Here is a 27,774-nt window from a genome sequence, read left to right as displayed (position 1 = left end):
GTACTTCGTTCCTGAAGGCATCCTGCTAACTTCAAAGACAATTCGAAACAGGGACGTTTTCATAGTAGGTCTACGTTTCTTCTTTTCCCTGGGCCCCAAACTGACCGGGACAGCGAGTGAAAGAACCAGCGCACGGAAGCCGAACAGTCCAGCCCGTCCACTCTGTCGCGGAACGATAGGAAGCGGAAACAGTTGTACCCGGAGCCTCTTCGCGGCAGGATCGGCCTTTTCTTTTGAGTCCCGTGCCCGGGACGGAGGGGTGCTGAGTGTCGACGGCGAGTCTCCCCGGTTGTAGGGCGTGGAGCCATCATGGTAAGGGGCCGGCCGCCTCGGTTCGGAGTAGTTCGCGGGCGAGGGGCTTCTTTAAGGGAGATGCGCTCCGGTGCGTCGGGCTCCTGAGATGCCTCGAAGAGCAGGCCCAGCTATTTATTTTTATTATATACATGACCGAATAGAATTTCCTAGTCTAAGGACTTGGATAACCGAGTTTGGAATTCTACTTAACTACGAATAAACTTTGTAGGATCAGTGGGGATTGCTTCCGAGTAGGCACCTATAGAATTGGACTAACTTTAAATATACTTTTTATCAGCTGGCATGTCAGTAACAGGCAATATTTCGCACAATTTTTTAAAAAAAAAATGTCTGATTCAGCAGCGGAAACTATTTGAGGGCAATTTTTCTGTCTCCACCTAATATTTTCTTCAGAAGTTTGCCTGTGCAAAAACCTTCCAGAATCTTAAAGACTAAAATTTTTATGGCATAACCTTTGTAGGGATTAGAATCCAGGTCTTATGCATGGAAACTTGTCCTAAGTATATATGCATGGGGATTGTTAGCAGTGAGTTTAGAGGAAAATAAAGAGGAGAAAAGTATAAATTGTGATGATAATATAAATGCATATACAATTGTGATAATTCACAAGGCACTGTTGATAGATTATTATACTAATTAACTCTTATAATAAGATGTGGTTTTTGGTTTCATACTATTAGTTAATAGAGCTGAGTTGCTGAATAAATTGTAATTCAGCTCTCTCATGCTGGAGTCTCACTCTATCTTTTCTTCATGACTGAGTAATATAGGTGGTTGCTTTTTTTCTGGAAGAAGCTAGATGGTAAATATTGAAAATTAAAGAGACATGCAACAATGGGTTTCTGTATGCATTTTGTGATGGTGTTTCTTTAAAACAGACACCGTGATCATTATTGGCTTCCCTTTGAGATCTTTGTATTTTTCCATGGAGATTAGTTTACTAACTTTTGGTGATTGTTGGGCCTTGAACCCTGCCTGATTTCAAATACTGATGTCAATAACTGTTGCAAAATCACAAGCAGGTCTCTATGTAATCATAATCAGCTAAAATAATTTGTTATGTTGTAGCAAAAGTGTCGCATGAATTCACTTGCCTATTGCCATTATCCTTTCTTTAAAATTGTTTTCTTCTTACTAAGAGTCTTGAAATATTTGAAGTTATCCTACCTATTTTAGACAGGAAAAAACCCTACATGGCTGACTGGGAAATGCTGGAGTTCTAGCATTTTTTCTGGCTAAACATGGGGTAGGATTGTACCTTAACGTTTTTTTCTTTCTGAAATCAATGTGCTACTTTAAATAAAAACCCCAAATTTTAATTGTAGTATAAGATGTCAAACAGTTAATCCGATGGGATTATTTTTGTTATGTGTTGAAAAGATAGCCCTGTGTGTATTGTGGCATTCAAATTTGTCTAGATTCTACTATCATTTATTTTCTTTGAATGTTTCAGCCACAAAACGAGTATATAGAGTTACACCGGAAGCGATATGGTTATCGTTTGGATTACCATGAGAAGAAGAGGAAGAAAGAGGGTCGCGAGGCTCATGAACGCTCAAAGAAAGCCAAGAAAATGATTGGATTGAAAGCCAAACTTTATCACAAACAGCGCCATGCAGAGAAAATACAGATGAAAAAGACGTGAGTAGAGCCTCTTTATACAACTGGTCTACTTTAGTATGATCATGAAATAATGGAATAGTTCAGACCTGGCCTCAGTGGAAAATAAGCTACTGATTACTGCTTGAAACATTGTTCTTACTCACCTATGCCAGATAGAATGCACTTTTCTTTGATTCTCTGTGGCTCTCTCAGGGGAAATGACTTGGTAGTCTTGCATAGTCTGCTCAATTAGGATGTTTCAGTCAGTTCCCCTGTTTAAAAAAGTGATCAATATAAGATGTGTTTTGCTTCTGCTATTTTTAATCATTTTTCATTTCAAACTTACAACCAGTGCTTATCAGGATAAAAAATTAAATACAATCTATTCTTCTAGTATTAAAATGCATGAAAAGAGGAATACCAAACAGAAGAATGATGACAAGACCCCAGAAGGAGCTGTGCCAGCATATCTGCTGGACAGAGAAGGCCAGTCCCGAGCCAAGGTTCTCTCCAACATGATCAAACAGAAGCGGAAAGAGAAAGCGGTAAGTAATAGACACGAAGATGGAACAGTGCATGTCTTCTGCTTCTTGTAAATCTCAGCATGATAAAAGGACTTGATGGGTGGCTCAGGGTTAAGAACCAATTGGCTATTTCTAGTTGAGAAAATTCTAACTTTAAGCATATTACTTTATTGGGTTGTAATATAATATCCCGTACATGCTTCACTTGATTTGCTATATAGTACAACTTTTAATTAATTATATTAATTGAATGTTTAACGTTGTATTTTTTTTAGCTGTAAGGTTGTTTTTAAATTGTATTTCATATTGAAAATTATTTTTAAGAGAATAACTGGCTACTGAGCCAAGCCAAAAGTTGCAAGCCCCTGCACAACCATAGTAATACCATTTTTGCTTAATTACAGTTCATTCCAGTTTTAAGAAGCAGTCTAGTCAAACTATATATTGTTATTGGGTCATAGTACGTTTCCTCCAAGTTGTCTACCATTTCCGTTGTCCTGACAACACTCGCTGTTCTTCCTAGGGGAAATGGGAAGTTCCTATACCCAAAGTCCGTGCCCAGGGTGAGACAGAAGTTCTGAAGGTGATCCGTACAGGAAAAAGAAAGAAGAAGGCATGGAAGAGAATGGTTACTAAAGTGTGTTTTGTTGGAGATGGTTTTACCCGGAAACCTCCAAAATATGAACGATTCATTCGACCAATGGTAAAATACTTTCATGGCATGGATAATCAATATGTACTTACTGATCCCTAATTACCATCTTTCAGTGAAAAAAAAAAAAAGGAGTACTACCTTTTGTAATGTTGTATAAAATAAGCCATTTTTGTTGAACTGATAAGGACTGTCTATACTTCAGAGGTAAGGCTGTAAAGGGCTTTGATAATTATTAGTATTCATTGCTATAATAATTTAAGGATTTCAATTAATTTACATTATGTGTTAAATCATACACAAGCATGCACACACACATATTAAGAAACTAGCATATAATATTGTGTGTCTAAACGAGAACTGTTTCTAACTTTTTGTAGTGTTAAAACTTAACTTGATTGTGCATGCTTGGAATACAAGGAGAAGTACAAGTGGCTACATTCTCTTGTTCTATATCTCTGCTTGTGACAAATTTAATATTTTTACTTTTATTACAAAACAGGGATTGCGATTTAAGAAGGCCCATGTAACACATCCAGAACTTAAAGCCACTTTTTGTCTACCTATCCTTGGTGTAAAAAAGAACCCCTCATCTCCTCTGTTTACAACTTTGGGGGTAATTACAAAAGGTACAGTCATCGAGGTGAATGTGAGCGAGCTTGGTCTTGTGACACAAGGGGGCAAAGTAGTCTGGGGTAAGTATCTACTATCAGTTGCAATCTGTAAGTAATGGGCAGAAAGCATGCCTAAGCCAAGCAAAGACACAATATTAAAAGTGTATTTTGCCTTTTAATGTAGAGGTTTTGAAGAATGGTGTTACTGGAGAATTTCCTTTCAAATGGCATCTTTGAGAGGAAGAAAGGCTTAAACTCCAACATACCTGGGCTGATTTTAATAGTCTGAGCTGCAACCCGTAGGGCATTCTGTACAGGGAGCAAGAATTGCACCCTGCCTCTTTTATATGTGGATGCCCCCATGTGCTTTATTGTATTTGCTATTTCAGTTCATTAGATCTGGGCAAAAATTGGTATGTATTTAACATGGCCAGTGGTGCAGTCCCTCCAGGATGTCTAGACTGACTTCACAATCATAGCTTAATGCCATCCTGCTACAACTGGAGGTTAATTAAGTTTGCTCATTGTTCAAGTTCATTGCAGAAGTGAATGTTCTGAAGCTTTTTCAGTCCTGCTGAAAGAATATGACTTGGTTCAGAGGTAATCTGTACTGTTTACTGTCACAGTGGGCCCCAGTAACATACCAACAGCTGTCTGAATTGTCCCTTAGAAATTGAAAATTTGTAAACTTAGTGACATGAAGCATACGGAATTCACTACCACAAGATGCAGTGATGGCCATGAGTTTGGATGGCTTTAAAAGGGGATTGCATTGTATTTGAGAAAACAAAACAGAAAAATGAATTCAGAAATAGCATCATACTAAATTCTTCCCTGCCTCCCAGGTATGCCCCACCTCCACCACCATAGCTGGATTCCCAGCAACTCTGCTAGGAAGCAAGCCATGAACAATTGTCTCAGCTAAACTGCTGACATTCCACCTGTGCAGGCCCTTTCAGTGGTGGCATGGGAGGCATGTATCTATAGAAGGGTTCTGGGGATCCAATGCAACCTCTCAGTCCTTCAGTACAATTTCCCACCCCTACTTTAAAGCTGTCTAATGGGAAAGACTAATGCAGCCTTTCCCATTAGTCACAGCTACTTGGTTGGGGTCTTAGCTGTAATCCAAAACATTTGAAGGGCACCAAGTTGTGGAAAGCTGTTCTTTAATGTTCTCTTGCATGCCTGCTAAGCCTCTTAAAGAACAGCTCCTTTAGGTTCCTTGTTAAGAGTTTGTTATTGGTGTTGTTTTATCCTATTTTCATCTCTGCTACTTTCCTTTAGGTATTATGCTTATCAGATGTGAACGTCAGTTACCATGCATGCTTAAGTATAGCAGGCAGCCTCCTCAAGTGCCTTTTGAGACATGGCTCAACTTAGCTATTCAAGATTTTGTGGAACTGTGCTTGTGCTGTGACTCACTAACCTTTCCCTCAACATCTGGCAAGAGGCATCTGTAGTGGCAAAGAAAGAAGGAATTGGAAATACTTGAACTCCTCACTGCCATTCTAACTAAATGCTTTTGCCACTGTGGATTGAGGACCAAGGTTGACTAGTTCTTTGCCTGTGGGGAGAACTTTGACAGATGCCAGTCTGTGCTATGGTTGTTTGTGTGGACAATAAATTAATGAGCTGGTACCTTATATGAACCTTAGGATAGGTTATCATTTCATTTTATTGTTCTTATACAATCTCTGCTTCTTTCTTCAGGAAAATATGCACAAGTAACCAACAATCCAGAAAATGATGGGTGTATTAATGCTGTTCTACTTGTATAAGTGGCAAAGTGCAGCTGTGGGCATGCACAGTAGCTTTCCAGAAGGATGAACCTTTCAGAATATTTGGAGACAAAGGACTTGTGTCAGAGCATCAACATCTGAAGGCGGAGGACTGAAAGTCTGAGAACTGTTTTTGTTACTGAAGATGAACAATAATAAAATGCACTAATTTGTATCAAAGTTTACTGAATCCTAATTGTTGCAATGATTTCTGACCTTTGGAAGGGGCTTATTAAATCTGGCACTGCTTCTAGAAATTAATTCCAGGAACCCAAGTAGAAAGCATGATGTTTATCAGCTAGTTCTTCAAAAGAGAGTAGAGTTCAGAAACTCGGGGAAGAAAATTTTAGATTTCTGAAACATAATGGAAATGGGAGTTTGTACAGTGTTCACATATTCATGAACATGAGTGGGATTGTATATTCAAACATTTGTACTGCTTACACCCCTGGTCAAGCATTAGCATTGCATGCATGCATGTGGGTATTGTTTCAGGGCTCCCCATACACTCGTCAAGGGGTTCAGTACCGCCACTCTGTATATGCATGTATTAATATGTGTGTGGCATCACATGAACCCTCCTAGCCAAGCCCCAATTTGAGAAAACTGAATAAATGTCTTATTCTTTCAATAATGCTCTGTACATGCAGGCAGGCAAAGAAATACTTTTTTATTCTGGGCATCAAGTGGTGGTGTATTCAATCATCATGTAATAAGGGAAAGCTGTTACTGCAAACAGTGCTAAAGTACCTTTTGATTAACTATTTAAGGTTTTTGTATGCAGTTCCAATTACTGAAAAAGTCTCTGGGCGGCTTACAGAGAGCAAAGTGTTGGTTGTCATCTTGGCATATAAAGGCCTAACATGTTTTTCATGCATTTGTGTTCTAGACCAGCATAGCTTTAGCAAGAGGGTGTGGCACCTGGGTGCTGATTAATAGATCTTGTATGTTAGGGCAAAAGTAAATACTAAAAGCAGGATAAAGGCCCTTATAGCAAAACATTAAAAATACAAAACTGCAAAAAAAAAACTGCAAGGAACAGAAGGAATAACAGCTTTTACAAAAATGGGATTTGTTAGCACCAGAGGCCTTCCTAAAAGTGCCTGATGCCTAAAGGTCCAGAACATTTAAGGCCTGGCAAGAGGAAGGATATTACACAGAATTATCATTAGGAAACCCTGTTGCTAGAAGATAGCAGAACATCTGTAAATGGAAACATACAGAGCAAGGCCTTACATTTGTAAAAAAAAAAAAAAAAAAGGGTACATTAAAATACATTAATACTATGTCATAACAGATTTTGTCATGTCTAAAAGATACCTGAATGGTTTACAAACTTGGAAATTAAAATGTAGCATAGTACCAGTTATGTCAGTTAAAATGTTCAAAATCATTAGAACTAAAAGTTGATATAAACTGGGTGTCAAGGAAAGCTTGAGACAGACTTAAAATTTGCCACAATTAGTGTCTTTTTCATTGAGTGCTATCACTGAGGAGGCCTGCTTTAAAATGGCAACCAGCAAGGGCACTTCTAGTGATCTTCACAATTGCACAGATCTGTATCGAGGACAGGGATCTGCCAGGTGATATGATACCCAGTTCAGGGCTTTATATGCCAACTACAAGGTTGTGAATTTTACTCAGTGCTGCTGTTTCAATGCCGACCTAATATGTGCTTAGCCATGTACCTTAATCAGCATCCAGGCCCCTTGCATTCTGCACCAACTGCAACCTTGGTCCAATCACCCACCCAGCTCCATATTTCAGGAATATAAACATGAAATTATCAATGCATAGACAAAGAAAAAATCTGAAAGTGTTTTTTACACTCAAAGCTGTAGAACATTCTCTGGGTTACTAATCTTACCTGTGCAAATGTTCCATACAGGATGTTGTATTTAAATGTGCTTTCCCTATACACTATTATTGTGTAGTAACAGGACAACCACATGCTGTTATTCTATTAATGTCAACAGGTACACATTAACCTACATACGTAAGTATAGGCTGTGCACGCATGAAAATGATGCCCATCATAGATTCTGGAAGTCAGTGACCTGTGTGGAATGCATACATTTTCAATTCCACATCTAAAGAACTGCACACTATATACAAGGGGTGGGACAAGCTGTGGCTCTCCAGATTTTGGCCTACAACTCCCATCAACCTCAGCCAGCAAACCAGCCATGAGGGATAATGGGAACTGTAAGCAAAAATACCTGGAAGGCTACCAGATACCAGCCTGTGCTATACAGGATAGCAAGACTCCTTGCCTCTGCAGTTTCCCCTGCTGCCGCCTGCCACTGCTCCAGAGCCCTTCAAGCCTTCAGAGCATATTTCTGTGGACTATACATTGGGGAGGCAATCCCTGCTACCACAGGCCTTTCCTACAACTTGAATCTAACCAGCATTCAACCCAGAGCTTGCTGCAGTGTAAGAAGCTGTGGAGCTTTGACTACCAACAATTCTTACCACATTTTTTCCCTATACCCAAAAAAGCTTATCTTGGAGAAAGAAAAAATGTTAAAATATTTGGAAGAGAACCACTGAAACAAGTCAGAAAATTAAGAAGTAACTTTAATTACTGTTGAAACACTTCAGAAACAATACACATTAGAAAGGAACAAACTGAAAGACTAAACAAAATACTAGTGTAGGACAGCATCATACTAAGAGGCTTATCAACATTAGAAGACTACAGAGCATCCAATGCCGTGTTTATGACATTTCTAGGACTGAATCCTGTAATGATAGCGACAAGTACAAAACTGAATCCTGAAATACAGATTGCTTATGTTCGCGCAACAAGACAACACTACCGTCCTGGAACTTACTTAATGGTGGGTAATAATCAAGGACTGCAAAAGTTCTGTTAAGCTAAAAGGTAAAACATTTTATTAAACACACAGCAAGGAACTACAAAATTCATGCAATAGATTTGGGGACACAATTCTGCATGAAATCAAAGCTCTGCAAATGGCAAAGCACGCATGGAGTGTAAAGCACATCTTGACATTAAAAGCAGTACGATATCCAAACCATTAGTAAGATCCAAGAGAACTAGAATGCTAAAAGCAACCCTGAGGGCAACTAAAAACAGGTTCATGATAATACTGCTATCTATTTGTATCTAGTCGTCCTATACTAGCCTTCTCAACTTGGTGTCTTCTAGATGTTCTACACCATCCAGTCTATCGCAGCCACCATCAACTTACTGTAAGATACAGGCTAGGCTGAAGAAGGTGGTCCTGCAGCATGTTTTAATCACGACTGGTAAGAGCCCTACTCTGGAATTCATACATTTTCCCCTCCTTTGCAGCACTATAGACCTCGTCTTTAATGCATCAGTTCTAAATGGCAAAATAACCCTTTCAAGAATTTGTCCCCTTCAATCACATTTTCATTCATATTTCACAAGCTTGTTTTTAAACAATCTTTCAGGATAGTTCTAGTAATGTGATACTTCTAGCTCAATTGCACACAGTAGTAAATCTGCATTTTTTAAAAATCACAAGGAGCTATGAATAGGAACTAACATTTAACTGGAAATGAGGTCACCCAGACCTGGCTCCAATCAGGAAAGAAATTTCATTTTCAAGCTGTACATTACCCTTGTCTGGGTCTTCAAAATATAAATCAGTCTTCCCCAAACCAAAAGTTCTCCAAATATTATTGATTTCTGTTGTCAGCCTCAGGCAGCATGATCAATGATCAGGAATGCTGATCCTGTAGGTAGTCCAAATGTAGTCCAAACCATGAAGGGCTAGTTTAGGCCTGAGTTCAGTTTAGCATTCCTAGGCTTTGCTATTAGCCAATGAACCTGCTAGAATTTGGGGGACAAAGTATGACTCAAGACACATTCTAGTCTTGGTTAAATGCATGTAAAGCATTTCCCATGTTTGCATGCAAGGGAATATTTTATTCCACTTTCACGCAAAGGTACTATAGAGCAATTTTAAGTTTTGGAATGAAACAAAAATGGCCTCCACTAACAAAATCTGTAGCCTTACAGCAGGAAGACAAATGTAAGATTTGGAAAGGGAAACACATGTAAAACACCTGTCAACATAACAGAATTGCCACCAATCCAAAAGCCATCATAGAAATACAGAGTTAAGTCACCTCACAAAAATGTAGTTTTGATTTACAGAGCAAGTACTGTAAAATTCCATGAAATGTTTACTTGATTAAAGCTTAGTCCAATACACCTAACATTCATATCCTATATTTGTTTAAAAGACTGTACACAAGTCTTTGCAATCCAACTCCCAGCACCTTCAAAAATTCTAAACTTAATGAGCTAGGAAAACTGTAGATAGATAATTTTGAATCATCCAGGTGTTCTATTTTACAAAAAGAAAAAATCTTAGTACTACAAGACACAAGCCATAAGTAGTTTTTATGTGCTTCATAGAAAGTATTTAATCAATGTTAGAAATGCTGAAGGTTCACATGAATATATTATCTTATGAACAACTAAGACTTCTGCACATACACTTCTAATCCACAATATACAAAATGTACATTGGTAGAAAAATGCGCAACATCCTGAAAATCCAGGCTTAACTCAGCAATTCTATACACTTCAAATCCAAAACTTCTCATGACATGCATTTAAAAAAACAGCATTTTTCCAAAACAAGAGTTTTTAAAAAAGCAATTAACAGAGCTATTAGAAAATACCAGAAAGTTTGTACAACCAGAAAGCCAAAATAGACCAATTCTTAGCAGATTAAAATCAAACCTGTCAAAGCTGATCAAGTGAACCTTTTATTATTAATACTAAAAGAGATATTGCCTCAAATTGTTTATGAAGCTTCCCAATTGCTGCTACTTATAAAAAACAGTGTAACCATACAAATATGAGGTTTTTATTTGTGTTTCTCATTACTCTTGTGTTCAGTTTTCTATTTATATTAGAGGCTTCTTCTATGAAAAGAGACAAATATGCTTTATTTCCCAGACTTGAAATAACCGGAAGACTCCAATATAAACCAATAAATCATGTTGAGCTGCTCCATTGAACACTTGACTTCATGAGCACAGACATAATATCCCTGAAGAACTAAAGATGCAAGGGGGAAAATGTTCAGCACTAAGTACAAATAGTGTCAGATATTTTGTATTTCAGTTACTACAATGGAGAATTTAAAATTTGCTACAGAGTAATGAGAAAGGGCTTGAAAAATAACTATACTTACAACATCTGCTCCAGATAAGGCTGGGAAGTTATCACCACACCCCCAGATGTGTCATCCAATCCTTCCCAGCATACAGAACAGACCTTCAAGGCTACTATTGTAGGAAACAGAGAAGTACCTGATACAAATTATATACTGGACTATAAATGCCATTTGGCCCACTTCTAGGGGGTGAGTTATTGTACATAATGGCTTGTAAATGAAGAGGCCCATCAGATCACTTAATTATGACACAAAATGTGCCATCTCAGAATCTCTAATGTGGCCGATGTGAAACCACTATGCTTAAACAACTGCACTAAAATGGGCTTTTCTTTTTTTTTCCTCTTTTAAAGCATGACTGGTCATTTACTTCCATACTTTATATAGTGATTAAACATACGAAATTAATACCCAAGTGATAAGATTGGGGGGGTGACTCATATGTCCTAGTGTTCCATGTAGTTTAATATAGCTTGTTCTTTTAAAAATAAAAATAAAGCAGCAACTGTCCCAACTGGATGATAACAGCACTCGTTTCAAATCAGCTTTCCCTTTTTCTTGGGGGGGCCCTTGTATCCTTTGGCCTTCCGCCGCAAGGTCCGCCTGTCTACTATGGGCACCTCAATTTCTGCTTCCTCTGAACTACTGTCTGCAGCTCTCTCTGATGCTGGCTCAGCTGACTCTTCTGACTGTTCATCCAGCTGGTTCTTTTGCCCTTCTGTGTGTTGCTGGTATGAGATATCCTCCAGTTCAACCATCACTAAAGCACCCTGGCCCAGAGTTCCAGGAACTTCTGGCGAGTCAGACCCTCCCTCTTCGCTTTGCTCTTCTAAGGAGGAAGTCGTGTTGGGAGACACATTCTCAGAAGTGGTATCTTCTGGGCCCTCATTTGCTATAGAGTTTGAAAGGCCATTATTGGGACGCTCTTCCTTTTCGGCTGCTGCAACAGGATCTGCATTTGGAACAAGGGCTGATTTCCTTTGTACTGCTGGATGTTCCTCTTCTGGTGACATTTCCGCATCTGCCATGTTCTCAACCTATGGACGGACAGAGATGGACTGCTATTATTATTATTGTTATTTATTCATGTTATAAATGGAGAGTTTTAATCTGAAGAGTACTTCTTTGTTTTGTTCATTCTTACAACAACCCTACAAAACCAATCAATAGGACTAAAAGAAACTCTAGGCAAAGAAAATGACAAGCCCAGTGCTCCTGGAGCCTAGCTGAAGGCTCTTCAAAACTGAACCTAGGAAAAAAAAATAGGCAGCCAACAGAGATTACACAATGACTTGGGTCATGTTCCCAGGACAACCTCCCTATAACCCAAAAGCTTCCAAAAGACTCCATATAAGAATTAGAGTGTGGGGAGAAGAGATGGGGATGGATAGCAGTGCCATTTTTCAAATCCTTTCATACATTCCTGTGGGAAAGAGAAAAACCAGAATAGATTTGGTTTAATTGTCATGTGCCCCATCTTTCATGTGCAGCATGATACATAAATACAGTGATTTCTGCATTTCATCCAGCACACCTTACAATGATATTCGAATATCCTGTTATATTGTAATAATAATTCTTGTATGTTCTCAGGTGTATTTCTTATACATTTCTACATTTGCTTTTGCTCTGTATATTCTGTCTGAATGTTTTCTTTTAATTTGATCATTTAAACCAGGGCTGGGCAACTTTAGGGACCTGGGGGATTTACAGCTGAAAGCAGTTTTGTGATTCTGTGCAACCTCCCTGTGCAACTCATTTCCTAGTAGAAGCACTCAGAATCCAGCAGCACAGCAATAGAAAGCTAAACCAGTGGGGCCCATCAAACTCCTCCAGAGGGGGCTACAGGTTGCCCAGCCCTGACGGAAATGTTTGACAGAATATAATATAATTCCCTTATATTATTCTTAGTTTCTCCTTTCTTTTGAATTTCTCCTTTCTTTTTGATGCAGAGTTGTCATGTCATTTGCTGCAACCTGACATTCTGTTTTTAAACTGCTCTTTTGCATTTCCCTCACCTTATCTGAAATATTGTCATCACTGTATTCAGGGGATTTCACTGAAGAATCAAGGATCAACGGGACAAGTAAAGTTAAAGTTGCTTCCTCTGAACTGTCTGACTGCAACTTGGATTCGCCATCTATAACTTCACCTGCTGTTTGCCCTTCAGTCACAATGGACACCTTGATAGCATCTTCCATTAGTTCACCGTTGAGCGGCTCCACGTCAATATCCTAAAAAGACATGCATACATCTAAACGGGGGCACAGCCACTGTGCCTTGTGCAGAATCAAACAGAATTTTATTGAGCAGTCTCAAGAGCCTCAAACTAACAGCAAAGACAGTGAGGGAAAGAAACCTATTTCTTCTTGTTAGATATACATGAAAAAAGGTGGGAGTCTTATTCAGACAACTCACAACCTAAAGGGAACGAAGAAACATCAGATACACTCTGCAGGGCATAAAGTGAAGTGCAGCCTATCTATATATACATCTTCCTAAATTCTTTTTATGGTTCATACTCTTTTCTACAAGCAGAGGAGAATAACGATAGACACAAGTTCATGGCTTAAACTCCTTTATAAGGGTAGGAAAAATTGCCAGAATACAAGCACAGTCCCTCTAGCTTCTAACAACAGCTGGTGGGGGGGTGGGCGGGGGTACCACTCCTCAAGCCAAGCAAGAGACCGACTTGGTCCATCCATCAGTCAGAGAAGGAACAGCTGTAAGGAGCTCTTTCCCCACTCCCTGTCAGCAAGAAAACTGAGCTCCTCCAGATGCTTCTTGCTCTGGGACCTCAGAAGCAAGGGCCAAGAACACTTGACCCCATCAGCCAAGGGATCAAGAACCAATGTGAGAACAGCAGAAAGGGAAGATCAACCTAGCTGGAACTGAACAAGGTCAGCTTGTTGTTCTGGCTGTGAAGAATTATCCCTTTCTCTATCTTTTCCCTCTACTCCCTTTCCTTCATGAATGTTCTCTTCTCAGTCTGAAAGAGGCCCTCTTTCTTTTTTATTGATGGAAACCATTTTGGGAGACAATGATTCCTTAAAAAGCAGGGGGGAAAACAACAGTTTTAGAAATGTCTTTTATACAACCAAAGCATACCTCCTTATCATCTTGTTTCTCAGAAAGGGGACATAGCTGTGGTGTTTCTTGAACTGGTTGTTTTTGATTTTCAACTAACACTTCCTGTGCACTTTCATCTGCATTTTCTTCCATCTCATCTTCCAAATCTTCTGAACTTTCAAATACACGTGCAAAAGGTTCCAGTCTGTGCAGTAGCAACAAAGCATGCATGCAAAATGTTTAAGAATTATTTAATATTAAAACCTCCTTCAGGGATCACTGCCTTGTCACGGTGAAGGGGCTTGCGTAGCTCAATGAAGCTATGAGCTATGCCATGCAGGGCCACCCAAGGCGGACAGGTCATAGCAAAGAGCTCTGACAAAACTTGATCCACTGGAGAAGGAAATGGCAACCCACTCCAGTATCTTTGCCTGAAAACCCCATGGACAGTACCAAAAGGCAAAAAGATATGACGCCGGAAGATGAGCCCCTCAGGTTGGAAAGTGTCCAATATGCTACTGGGGAAGAGCAGAGGGCTAGTACTAGTAGTGCCAGAAAGAATGAAGCGACTGGGTCAAAGCCGAAAGGACACTCAGTTGCAGATGTATCGGGTGGTGAAAGGAAATTCCTATGCTGCAAAAATCTATACTCCATAGGAACCTGAAATGTAAGATCCATGAATCAAGGCAAGCTGGATGTGGTCAAACAAGAGATGACAAGACTGAACATCGACATCTTAGGAATCAGTGAACTAAAATGGACAGGAATGGGTGAATTTAATTCAGATGACCATCAGGTATACTACTGCGGGCAAGAATCCCTCAGAAGAAACGGAGTAGCCTTCATAGTCAATAAAAGAGTAGGAAAAGCAGTACTGGGATACAATCTCCAAAATGACAGAACGATCTCAGTTCGAATCCAAGGCAAACCATTCAACATCACAATAGTCCAAGTCTATGCCCCAACCATTGGTGCTGAAGAGGCTGAAATTGACCGGTTCCATGAAGACCTACAACACCTTCTAGAATTAACACCAAAAATTATGTCCTCATCATCATGGGGGATTGGAATGCTAAAGTAGGAAGCCAAAAGATAACTGGAATAACAGGCAAGTTTGGCCTTGGAGTACAAAATGAAGCAGGGCACAGGTTGGTAGAATTTTGTCAAGAGAATACGATGGTCAAAGCAAACACTCTTTTCCAGTGACCCAAGAGACAACTCTACGCATGGACATCACCAGACGGTCAACACAGAAATAAGATTGACTATGTGCTCTGCATCCAAAGATGGAGAAGCTCTATACAGTCCTAAAAACTAGACCAGGAGCCGACTGTGGCTCAGATCATGAGCTTCTCATTGCAAAATTTAGGGTTAAATTGAAGAAAGTAGGGAAAAGCACTAGGTCACTCAGGTATGACCTAAATCATATCCCTGATGAATACACAGTAGAGGTTACAAATAGATTTAAGGAATTAGATCTGATAGACAAAGTGCCTGAAGAACTATGGATGGAGGTTCTCAACATTGTACAAGAGGTAGCAAGTAAAACCATCCCAAAGAAAAAGAAATGCAAGAAAGCAAAATGGCTGTCTGAGGAAGCTTTACAAGTAGCTGAGAAAAGGGAAGCGAATGGCAAGGGAGAAAGAGAAAGATACAAACAATTGAATGCAGAATTCCAGAGAACAGCTAGAAGACATAAGAATGCCTTCTTAAATGAACAGTGCAAAGAAATAGAAGAAAACAATAGAATAGGGAGGACCAGAGATCTCTTCAAGAAAATTGGAGATATGAAGGGAACGCTTCATGCAAAGATGGGCATGATAAAGAACCAAAATGGCAGGGACCTAACAGAGGCAGAAGAGATTAAGAAGAGGTGGCAAGAGTACACAGAAGAACTATACAAGAAAGAGCTTAATGTTCCTGATAACCACAATGGGGTGGTCACTGAGCTCGAGCCAGACATCCTGGAATGTGAAGTCAAATGGGCCTTAGGAAGTCTGAGCAACAACAAAGCTAGTGGAAGTGACAGTATTCCAGCTGAGCTATTCAAAATCTTAAAAGACGATGCAGTAAAAGTGCTACACTCAATATGCCAGCAAATTTAGAAAACCTAACAGTGGCCGCAGGATTGGAAAAGGTCAGTTTACATTCCGATCCCAAAGAAGGGCAATGCCAAGGAATGTTCAAACTACCTCACCATTGCACTCATTTCACATGCTAGCAAAGTGATGCTCAAAATCCTACAAGCTAGGCTCCAGCAGTATGTGGACCGAGAACTACCAGAAGTACAGGCAGGATCTCGAAGAGGGAGAGGAACTAGAGATCAAATTGCCAACATACGCTGGATCATGGAGAAAGCTAGGGAGTTCCAGAAAAACATCTACTTCTGTTTCATTGACTTTGTTAAAGCCTTTGATTGTGTGGATCACAACTAATTGTGGCAAGTTCTTAAAGAGATGGGAGTAGCAGACCATCTTATTTGTCTCTTGAGAAACCTATATGTGGGTCAAGAAGCAACAGTGAGAACTGGACACGGTACCACTGATTGGTTCAAAATTGAGAAAGGAGTTCGGCAAGGCTGTATACTGCTGCCCTGCCTATTTAACTTACATGCAGAGCACATCATGAGAAAGGCAGGCCTAGATGAATCACCAGTTGGAATTAAGATTGCTGGGAGAAATATCAACAACCTCAGATACGCAGATGATACTACTCTCATGGCAGAAAGTGAAGAGGAACTAAAGAGCCTCTTGATGCAGGTGAAGGAGGAGAGTGCAAAAGTTGGCTTGAAACTCAACATTAAGAAAACTAAGATCATGGCATCCGGTCCTCTCACTTCCTGGCAAATAGATGGGGAAGAAATGGAAGTAGTGACAGATTTTATTTTCCTGGGCTCCAAGATCACCGCAGATGGGGACTGCAGCCAAGAAATTAAAAGACACTTGCCCCTTGGGAGGAAAGCTATGGCAAACCTAGACAGCATACTAAAAAGCAGAGACATCACCCTGCCAACAAAAGTGTGTACAGTCAAGGCTATGGTTTTCCCTGTTGCAATGTATGGCTGTGAAAGCTGGACCAAAAGGAAGGCTGAACACCGAAGGATTCAGGCCTTTGAATTGTAGTGCTGGAGGAGACACCTGCGAGTCCCATGGACCGCAAGGCGATCAAACCGATCAGTCCTAGAAGAGATCAACTCTGACTGCTCTTTAGAAGGCCAGATAGTGAAGATGAAACTCAAATACTTTGGCCACCTAATGAGAAGGAAAGACTCCCTGGAGAAGAACCTAATGCTAGGAACAATAGATGGCAAAAGAAGAAGGGGATGGCAGAGAATGAGGTGGCTAGATGGAGTCACTGAAGCAGTTGGTGTGAGCTTAGGTGGACTCCAGGGGTAGTGGAAGACAGGAAAGGCTGGATGAATGATGTCCATGGGGTCGCGATGGGTCGGACATGACTTCGCGACTAACAACAACAAACTATTAAAACACACAATCTTGATATAGCAGAAGGTACATCCAGAATCTATGATAGATCCCTGTACTATCTGCAGGAGATCAGCAAGGATTCTTGACTCCCAAATATTGAACAAAGCAGTGAAAAGGACTTGGGAGTAAGCAGGAGTGCATCTTTGCGCAGAAGTACTGTGAGCTCCATTTAAAACAAATTCCTGGGTTCCAAATTTTTAAATCCACCTGACTCTGGCTGGTGGATCGTGCCTGTTTTAGTAAAATGCAAAAAAACAAAGTAAATTCTGCAAGCTTAAAATCTGCTCAGCCCTGGTGTGTCATATGAATACAATTAGGAGGGAACAAGGAAAGAAACAGTAACTGGGTAACAGATCAGCAAGACACATAATGTAGACAAACACAGCCTATGCATTTTCTGGGCCAAAAAGTCCAGTCATCCAAGTCACCTGCATTCCCCACGGCTGAGTAGGGATTAGAACACAAGTCTCCTGAGTCCCAGTCCAGCCCTCTCAACTGCCACATGATGCTGCCTCTCTAGCAGTAAGCTCCACAGAACTCAGTGGGACTTACTTCTAAGTAGGCATATTTAGGCTTGTGCTGTCAGAAGCCTAGATAAATGAAAAACTAGGACGTCAAGCTTCAGTCAGTATGTGAAGTCTATTTTGGTTCTAGTATGTTAATGCGAATTAAAAATACCTATATATACAAGATAGGCTTTCCTTCCAATATGGAGTGATAAAACTATTTATTAAATGAGAATTTCTCATACATTATTTAGTTTCAACAATATTTAAGTTTAATGGTGCTCTGACATTTAAAAGAAGCTTTAGTTGGGTTAACTATGTGGTGGAAGGCTGCCAAGATTGCAACTAGCTTAGACAGGAAAATAAAAAATGTAAGTTTATGGCAGTCCCTTCATTATTTTTTTCCTGAATCTCAGTGCGGTTTAAAACAATGAAGATTATTTTGTAATCTCATGCAAGTGCACATGCCATTCCTTTGTATAAATCAGGACCTTTTCAAAGTCTCTACATTCTGACACTACTGGAACACACCATGTACCTGTTTTCTGATGCTTGAGAAAGAGTCACATCTTCACCTTCAGGAATTTCAGATTCTTGCATCCTTTTCCCCAACTTTGGACGTTTTAGATGATTGCTTCGTGATCGAGTAGAAAGCAGCATAGCATTAAGCTCTGAGAATGGGAAAAAATACAAGCTTACTATAATGTTTATTATTAATATATTACATTTATACTCCCACCTTTCTTCCTTTTGTAAGGAACTCATGACAGCTTACAAGGTTTATTTATTCAAAACATTTATTTATTTAAGACATTTGTATGCTGTCCTTTGCGAGAGCCTCAGGACGGCTTACACGAATAAAATGCCAAAATGCATAACAGTATTATAAATAACATAAAAAATTCCACAATATATCCCCTCTTAATTAATAAAAGTAATAAAAATAAAAATGCAACTGTATATAAATTAGCAGTATTAATAAAATAGTATTAGTTATTAAAATGGAGATTAAATAAAAAGGTCTTTACCTGGTGCCAAAAAGAGGGTTGGCGCCAGGTGGACCTCTCTGGGGAGCACGTTCCATAGTCTGGGTGCCACAGCAGAGAAGGCCCTCCTCCGCGTGGATACCCTCTGTACCTCCCTCAAAAATGGTTCCCGGAGTAAGGCCTCCCCTGCCGATCATAAGGGGCATGAGGGCATATAGGGGAAGAGACATTCCTTTGGGTATCCAAGACCCAAGCCGTTTAGGGCTTTATAAGTAAGTACCAGCACCTTGAATTGGGCCCTTAGCTTAGCCCTGCATTCAACCAAATAAAATCAAAGAGTTTGAACAATCCCTGATATCTAACAGTGTCTATTTCTTATAGCTTTTTGTGAAAACTAAATATCAAATACTACCTCCAGGGAAATAGAAGACTATTTTAAAAATTCGAATACTTTTGTTATTTTTATTATCTTCTTACTCTGCTCAATAATCAACTCTCTCTGGATGGACTGCATCAATAAAAGACTAAAATAAAAACAATTAAAATAGAAAAGCAATACAATATTTTAAAGAATAAAATACAATACCAAACAGCACAAGAAAAGATAAAATGACCGTAAAAAACTAGTACTAGATCTCTAAAGTGCCTGGGGCACCTGGAGAACGGCCTCCGAAGATGACCTAAGGGTCCAAAGTAAGTACATGGTTAATATACAGTGAATATGTACAGAAAGATTAGCAATTAATCTTTTGGAATTAGTTTAGAAAAGGTAATTATTCTATGGAAATACATTTTTCTGCTCTTCATTTTCTATTGTGTAAATGAATTACATAATCTGAATCTTAATTCACAGGTTAATTCAATTTATTTCCCTTTATATTTTGTACTGAAACTTTCTGCAATAAAAATAGAAATATATAAAAATGCGGTCATCACCCACACAATTTTCAGCTGCTGTAATATCTGAATTTGGCCGTGTATCATCTCTGGAAGGAAGGGCATGTTATAAAACAATGAGGAAACTGAAATGCGAGAGTCAAGGATTTTACCTTCAGAGGTGCCTTCACATACATCTAAGCCATCTCTATTTTTATAGGCATCAACCTAGAAGAAAGAAACATCACATTTTAACACACATGTAGTAAACTTTAATATTATATAAGCGCTGATACGTGTCTCTCATGTTATTCAATTATATACACTCCATCTGGATTTTGATGAAGTTCAGCAATTCCTTTTGCTATCCATGTGAAATACCATGGATGACAGTAAGAACTCAGGATATTCCTGGTGTATTCTCACTCTTTCCATATGTTTAGGAAGTTCCACACAGCTGTAAATCATCTGGAGTTTTCATATACACCAGGCTGCCCTAACAAGTAGCCCAACCCTTCTGAGATCAGCAGTATCTTGGCAAAGGCTGATATAGCAAGATCCTATAAATAAGGTGAAAAGCAAAGACATCACCCTGCTGACAAAAGTGCATATAGTCAAGGCTATGGTTTTCCCTGTTGCAATGTATGACTGTGAAAGCTGGACCATAAGGAAGGCTGAGCACCGAAGAATTGAGGCCTTTGAATTGTGGTGCTGGAGGAGACTCCTGTGGGTCCCTTGGACTGCAAGGCGATCAAACCGGTCAGTCTTAGAGGAGAACAACCCTGACTGCTCTTTAGAAGGCCAGACACTGAAGATGAAACTCAAATACTTTGGCCATCTAATGAGAAGGAAGGACTCACTGGAGAAGAGCCTAATGCTGGGAACAATTGACGGCAAAAGAAGGGGATTGGCAGAGGATGAGGTGGCTAGATGGAGTCACTGAAGCAGTCGGTGTGAGCTTAAGTGGACTCCGGGGGATGGTGGAGGACAGGAAGGCCTGGAGGAATCTTGTCCATGGGGTTGCAATGGGTCGGACGTGACTTTGCAACTAACAACAACAACAAATAAATAAATAAATAAATAAATAAGGTGAAATCTGGAAACTAAAAGAGAGAAACAGAAGATGAGAAACAGGCTTGTGGGATGTGACAAAATGGGATGCAGAAGGTACTCAGAGTACCTAGCAGGAGACAGAGCAACCTACACACTCCCCGCTTTTTCCTGGCTTTATCTCAGAAAGGAATGACCATAGAGACAAATATAGGGTAAAACCTGGAGGTCGAGAATCAGGAAGTTAGTATGAAGTGGGTAGGCAGTAATCCACAGCAGGATCACCTCCAGCCTATTCTTTGCCTGAGGCAAAGGGAGGCGCTTGTGGCATTTCCTTCCAAGGAAAGGGTTGCTATGCAAGCTGAAATAGGCAGAACTGCTGCCCTCTTCCATTAACCCCACAGTCCACGGCCCAATCTTCCCATGTTAAGAATACAGGCTTAATCCAACATTTTATAAGCAGACTTCATTTGTGCAATGGGCCTTTCCCATCCACCCCACTGATCTGGTGTGTCCAGAGTACATCTGATGACCACAGAGGGGAAAGTGGAAACTTGTGAAACTTGCAGGCAAACAAATGTTTCCTGACACTTTTGGATACAACCCACAAGCTGCACCAGCTGTTTCCTTCATTCACAGTCAGCAGATATAAGAAGGAATGCAAATTTCCTCTGCTACCTACCAAGCCCGGAGTCCTGCTCCCCACAGTTGGAGCAAGGGCTTCACCCAGCTCACAGAATCAGAAGAATGCTTGCTTCTCTCACAAGCATCTTTGGGCGGCTCATACTGAACCATCTGATGCATGTTTACAGATGCACCATTTGCCACCTGTAAACTCCTGGCGTGATGTGTATCTTTTGAGAGTCCAACTCTGAGCACAAGCTTTTAATTATACAAGAGTGAGGCAGCATCTGTTTCAAGCTGTGGGCCAAACTACATTGCACAGAAGCTCTTGGGGACTGCAAGAGAAGGGTCCAAGGCCAGAAAAGAAATGTACCAGCCTTTTATAGCTTAAAGCTCTTCTTGCCAATCACTAAGCCTTAGGAGAGACATTTCAATATCTTAGAAATGGTAGAAGGGGGACTACACCGAAGCCAAGAAACCAGCAAATTAACAGTGACTGGGGGAAAGGAGGTGAAGCTAAGAGACAGCAATGAGGCCTTCTGGGGAACCCTAGAAGGCCAGATTGTGTCTAAGGTACTACTCTATTCTTATAGAAGATTTACACCCAAATTTGTGTTAGGGAACGTGGGAAAGAGAAACTGAAGTGACTTGTTAAAAGACAAGAGTTCCCTACATTTCCATGCTGGAAAAAAATACTCAAGACATTTTTGTTACTGTTTTTAAATTAAAACAGAGCTTTTATAAAAGTGCCAAACAATACAAGAAAACAGTTTGTGTACCTACACTTAGCCGTGTTTCATTGGGTTCAGCAGACTGTTCATTTGCTATGGGAGGCTGGAGAAAGCGATCCTCGTTCTGGGAACTCTTACTATCTTTTTGGGCACCTTCTGTTCAAAGAAAAACAGTGTGTGAGAGAGAAAACACTAATACCTCTGTAAAATAACTCTAAGACACATTAATGATAATATATTTTTCTGCATTTTCTATTAGGGGCAGCCTTTAGAATTTATTTTGTTTTTCACTAGAACCCCAAGGTCAACCAACAGGAGCCAAGTTTAAAGCAGTGGCTCAAAATTCATGGAACAAGGGTGCTTCTGACCTCACACTCAGCTCAGGATAAGTTTAAAGTATCAGAACCCAGAGCCCACAACTACTATTTCCCCAAGCTTTCTTTAGCAGGCTTTTTGTCTTTCTTATTCTTAAACTGTTATGGAAGCGATAATCCTTTGTATGTTCAGACAAAAAACATGCTGACTGGGACACGCCTGGGGCTATGGGACCTTTTCCTTACTAAACATGTATAGGATAGTGCCCTAAGAAGCAGAAACCCTTGCTGATCAGCTTCTGCCCACACCAGCCCTGCATCATTCCCCAAAGCCTTCATACCTTTATATTTTAAACTCTCTCTCTGCAATATGCTAGCTACAGGTGTTCGCTGGTGCAAATGACCTATTCCTTCAACTTCCCACAGAAGGTCATGATCCCCAGGGTACCTTTCAAAGTACTTCTGGCAAGCTGGGGAAAAAATATAAAACAGGACAGATTCAGCACATGTATCAGATAGAATTTTGGCAAAAGAATTCTCCACACCCACCCTTTTACTTTAAAAGTTGCCTTCAGATCAGTGTTATAGAAAGATAGCTTTACTACAAGCAGGATGATTCCACTTTACAATGATGCATCTTGGAGCTTTTTTACGCTCTGATAGTCAAGACCACTTTCTCACATAAGCAACCATGATTAGTTTGCTAATGAGCACTTAGACCCATCAAGCTGCATCTGTACCATCTCCAGGTTTTGCTCACATCAACTGCAGAGACCTTCATAGTATACTACTGAAATGAGCAGTAGAGTAAAAGGAACTTAGTACCCTGAAAGATCGCCAGAGTAAATAAGGCCAAAAAGCCCAGTGCTGGAGAATGGTGGTAGTGTACAATTACTTACTCATCCATACAGCAGAGATTAAGATCCAAGAATCTCAGCATAGCTCTTGACAGCTAACTCCAGGTCCTATCTAACCTCCCCAGGCATGTCTCACTATGGATATGTCAAAGCTAAAATAAGTAGTAGTGATAGGAAGGCCCCAAACTGCTTTTCAGTAGTGGAGGTAAGCATTATTGCTGCAAAATACCTATCTACCTACCAAACTTCAACCACAAGTAGTGCACAGGTATCATCAGGAAGAAATCTGCCAGGTTCTGGTGCACCTGGTTTGAAAGGCTCGGGCTAAGCAGGGAAATTATACAAAGACCAAAATCAAGATCCCCATTTAACATCAGGCTCCTGTTTAAAAAAAAAAATCCCCCAAATTAGCAAAAAGGTAGAATCTGCAAGACCACAGATGGAAAAGAACAGAGTCTGATACCAGTATCTCATTCAACAAAAAGGAATATAAAAATATATTCCATTTGTTGAAGAGATTGCTACATCATATTTTTTACCCTAAAAGGACAATCCTATGCATTTTGAGAAAGAAAATCCTACAAAAGCCAGCATTCTGCAGCCAGCCATTCTGCCTGGGGAATGATGGGAGTTATAGGACTTTTTTCTAAACATGCTTGCATTTTTGTATGTATGTATGTATGTGCCTAACATACTTTTGTCTTTTCCCTAATACTGCATTTGCTAGATTTAGAATCTAGAAAACTGGAAGGTCAAATCTATTTAATTATTACATTTATATCCTGTCCTTTTCCCCACTTGGAAGGAACCCAAGGTAGCTAAATGGTCCTTCCCCACTCCACTTTTTATCTTCACAGCAACCCTGTGAGGTAAGTTGGGCTGAGAGTCAGTCACTTTTTCTGTACCAAAGTCATCCAGTGAGTGTCATAGCATAATGTGGACAAAAATGACCTTCTAACCACTATTCCTTAAGGTTTAAATTTCTGAAAGTGTTCAAAGAAAGTCGCAGCATTACACAGTGTTTTAGGTTTGGATGCGTTTGTAGCACATATACATAAATTACACATGCATGCTCACAAGCACACACATGCAGGCTTCTTTTATGGGTCACCTCTTAAAGAGATAAAGAACAGCTGTAAAATGTAAACCTCAGTTGCACGTATGTCTGAAGGGCTTACCAGCATGCATAAAGGATGTGAGTGGGAACCGAAGGCCCAGTGTGTCTTCCATGAAAGAATCCACAAAATCTTCCAGCATCAGTAGCCCTAAGTCTTTCCCCCGATGTTTCTTCCTCACAAACATTGTGTCCAGGACTGGAAGCTGGTAGCTCTGGGTAAGAAAAGCACTACATATGCTTCCTGAAATCACAACAGCAACTCTGATTAGCACTTCTGGGTGGGTTCATCCTCTTGGTGTACTAAGGTGTTTCCTAAAAGAAGCTGGACAATCCTCACCATAGTTTGGAGCAGCAGTCTATAGTATCTCTAAATTAAAAGGGCTGGAGTTCAGTGGAAGAGCAGATGCTTTGAATACAGAAGGTCCCAGACACAGTCTCTGGCCTCTCCAGATAGGGCTGGAAAACCCCTGCCTGAAACTCTCAAAGCTACTGCTGTTAGGCCATGTTAACAATCCTAGACTATCTTCCTATTATCTAGATGACTCAAACAGAATCAATACTGTTTAATTTTGGTTATGCAAACCCAAGAGATTCAACATTCTTCTTCTCCAGCAATTTTAACATTGCCTTGACTTTGATGGACTCACAGCTTCCTTTTGCCCCTGGGTTCATTTCATCGAAAGTATCGCTCTTTCAGTTCCACCTTAACACTGCCAAAAGCCAACCTTTCTTCCTTTTGAACAGAAACTTTGGTTCAGGCAATTCCAGCTTGACAGCTTTATTTCAGACAGCAAACCTGTGATGCAGTAAGTGTTAGAAAATTGTGGAAAAGGTTCTAGCTAAACTGACCTATGCCAAAACTATAAATTCAAGAAAAGTGACAAGGATTGAATTTTTAGGCTAGTTTTATATGAATCATTTCCGTATCAATCTAGAAGCATAATTTAAAGAACAACTGGATAAAAATCTCTAATGCAGCCAGTCAGCATACGCTTTGAAATTTGTCTCCATTCACAAAGGCCAAAAAACTCAACAGGGACCACACACAGCCCCCTCCCCTCACCATCTGCTTATTGCCTTCTCCCAAGATTTAGCAAGTCAGAGCATATTGGGGGCCCAGCTGGCCAAATATCAAGTTTCCAACAGTCATCAAAGCCATATAATTTGTTGGGCTGGGCAACCATTTTGCCAAGAAATTAATCCGTTGAGTCTAAAGAGAGAGCAACTTTGATTAATACAATTCACAGACATTCATATATGTTTGCTCATAGTCACGAAACAATTACTTTCATAAGTGGAGAGGGAATTTTGCTCTTCATTTGTGTCAGAGAACAGAAAGGAAAAAGTCAGCCTGCATCAAGTTCCTTAGGTATAATTAATTTTATTCTTATTTATCCTTCATCTGTTCTTTTGCAGTACACATGAGACATACAATACATGCTTAATTGCAATGGCAACCTGTTATGTCTACCTGCAATATATTTACTTGTAGAGAAGTATACGAATCCGTCACTTCAACAAACAAGCTGGAAAAAAATGAGCGGAGTAAATAGAAGAGCAGCTGGTCCAACATCCTGCGTCTTACACTAGACAACCCGGTGCCCATACATACAAGCAGCACACAAGCACAACAGCACAGTCAATGTTGCTTGTGCTCCCAGGACCAGGAAAGGCTGTAGCTCATGAGAGGGGCATTTGGTTTGCATGCTGAATGTCCCCGACTCAGTCCCCAGCATCTCTACCTAGGCTGAAATCGTTCCTACCTGAGACCTTGTGAGTCACAGCCATTCAGTGTTGCTGGGCTATCCAATTTCCCCACACCAGGCACAGTGTCCTATCAGTAGGCTCACACAAAACACTGAGCAACCCTGAAAATAAACTACAGTGGGCCGGTTGTTCACAGAAACCACAGGACCTCCAACAAAGGATTAGGCCTACTGCGGCTTGTTCTCTTCTTTCTCTCAGTCCTCCTCAGTCCCAGCTCCTGCCCCCCTCTGATCACTACCTGCTTTCATTTATCATCCTTCGGTGGGGGTGTAATGCTTCAGGAGTATGTAAAAAAGGATGTATGTTTATTGTTTTTCCATTCTTTCAAAGGTGTGCAAGAAAACACCTTCACTTGTCCCATACATGTAGTCTCACCTTGTCAGTTTCCTTATACACATAAGTGTGTGCATTTTTGTAATTCTGTCATACCAAATCACCACCTAATGGTTGTGCAATGGAACATATGGAAAGGTAGCAAAAGAAAAACCCTGGGGGAAAAGAGTACCAATAAAGAAGGCCATCTAAGACCTACAAAGAACCCAGAAGGAACACCCTTGGTAAAGTGGCAGTATACAGCCTTATGCAGAAAGTGTCCTAGATAAAGGTAAGTATACAACCCGGCACACTATGCAACCACCAACAAGTTAATGATGTCAGGTACATACAGCTGTTTCACCATTCTGAACCGGAAAAACTGTGCAGAACCATAGGCTTGTGCTTGACCAATGGTGTTAAAAAAGGTGAACTTGGTTTCTCTTGATTCACATTAAATGACTTTTTTGGTTTCAAAGGAGTGCCTTACCTGGAAGCTTAACAGAATAAAACCCAATTGCTTCTCCTTTCTTCCATAGTATCTTTGCATAATCATGGCTACCATGACACAGGAAAGGAAACTCGTTTTTTTCAATATCTTGCTTGCGATAAATTATTCTATTTAGCACATAAAGAACCACTCTCTCCCCAAGGGACTTCACCTATATAACAAATAGAGGAGAATATGACAGATGCTGTTATGCAAAAAAGAAAAGCAGATGCCAAAATGGCTACCTATTTAAAGAGGTTGCAAACATTGATGTTCCTAGTTCCAAGGTAACAGTAGTTTGCAAGTCTTTTCTAGAAATGTCTTTCTGTGTTTGTTGGTTTTTATTTCAACACTTGTTGCTTATGTTGTTTGTAAGCCAACTGGAATAGTTTGAGAGGCAATATACAAAAATGGTATTAAATAAAATTAAAAACATCATAAAAACCAGAACTAGATGAAAACTTAATTTGACATACCTATACTATGAATGAGATTTGTAGTGGTTCCATGCAAGTTTTTGCCAGTTCTTATAAGTAGTACTGATTTGAGAAGGGGCTACTAGATCTACTAAAGGTTCCAGGGTTCTCTAGACAAACCCACCTTGTAGTTGCAATTTAAATCCAAGATATTTATAGCTCTAATAGAAAACAGAATTAAATGAATGCCACACATGTACACAGACACATACACACATTTCTATTCCAAATGAATCTTAATTTAACATTCAGAATATACTGTATGTTCTCTCCGGGTTAGATGACCTGTAGAGTCAGAACAGTTACCAAACTTCTATCTTTAAATGGTGCAACAGCATTACTTACCCGTAGAAGCCCTTCTCTAGCAGGAACAGATGTTTTCACAATATCCTCAATCATCCACCACTGATCAACAAGGAACAGGGCAACAGCTTGGAAAAGACACA

General features: G+C 40.0%; 2 protein-coding genes across 2 annotated transcripts in view; one reads left to right on the top strand and one right to left on the bottom strand.

The window, feature by feature from the left end:
• The first annotated feature begins 198 nt into the window (after positions 1–198).
• On the top strand, positions 199–5,665 carry NSA2 (NSA2 ribosome biogenesis factor). The gene is made up of 6 exons (XM_044446692.1): positions 199–312; positions 1,769–1,956; positions 2,312–2,462; positions 2,965–3,144; positions 3,596–3,788; positions 5,418–5,665. The coding sequence occupies exons 1-6, from the start codon at positions 310–312 to the stop codon at positions 5,483–5,485; spliced, it is 783 nt and encodes a 260-aa protein (XP_044302627.1). The 5' UTR covers positions 199–309; the 3' UTR covers positions 5,486–5,665.
• A 4,867-nt stretch (positions 5,666–10,532) lies between these two features.
• FAM169A (family with sequence similarity 169 member A) overlaps positions 10,533–27,774 on the bottom strand; it is a 39,074-nt gene continuing 21,832 nt past the window's right edge. The window contains exons 4-13 of the mRNA XM_044446690.1: positions 27,674–27,759; positions 26,853–27,024; positions 24,345–24,524; positions 22,651–22,779; positions 22,048–22,151; positions 19,764–19,818; positions 18,267–18,399; positions 13,777–13,942; positions 12,687–12,902; positions 10,533–11,705 (exon numbers count right to left, since the gene is read on the bottom strand). Of these exons, the coding sequence (XP_044302625.1) occupies positions 11,205–11,705; positions 12,687–12,902; positions 13,777–13,942; positions 18,267–18,399; positions 19,764–19,818; positions 22,048–22,151; positions 22,651–22,779; positions 24,345–24,524; positions 26,853–27,024; positions 27,674–27,759 (1,742 nt within the window). The 3' untranslated portion in view covers positions 10,533–11,204. The remainder of the gene's footprint in view (positions 11,706–12,686; positions 12,903–13,776; positions 13,943–18,266; positions 18,400–19,763; positions 19,819–22,047; positions 22,152–22,650; positions 22,780–24,344; positions 24,525–26,852; positions 27,025–27,673; positions 27,760–27,774) is intronic.

Source organism: Varanus komodoensis, unplaced genomic scaffold (assembly GCF_004798865.1).
Source record: "Varanus komodoensis strain SLA01 unplaced genomic scaffold, ASM479886v1 scaffold5, whole genome shotgun sequence".
In the NCBI taxonomy this organism is placed as follows: domain Eukaryota; kingdom Metazoa; phylum Chordata; class Lepidosauria; order Squamata; family Varanidae; genus Varanus; species Varanus komodoensis.
Note: the sequence above shows the minus strand (reverse complement) of the source record. Positions and strands in the feature narration are given on the sequence as shown.

Bases quoted from the DNA above. Each gene is read 5' to 3' on its own strand.
- NSA2 (XM_044446692.1), top strand. The intron at 1,957-2,311 runs GTGAGTAGAGCC...CTATTCTTCTAG, and splicing joins AAAATACAGATGAAAAAGAC to TATTAAAATGCATGAAAAGA. The intron at 3,789-5,417 runs GTAAGTATCTAC...TTCTTTCTTCAG, and splicing joins AGGGGGCAAAGTAGTCTGGG to GAAAATATGCACAAGTAACC.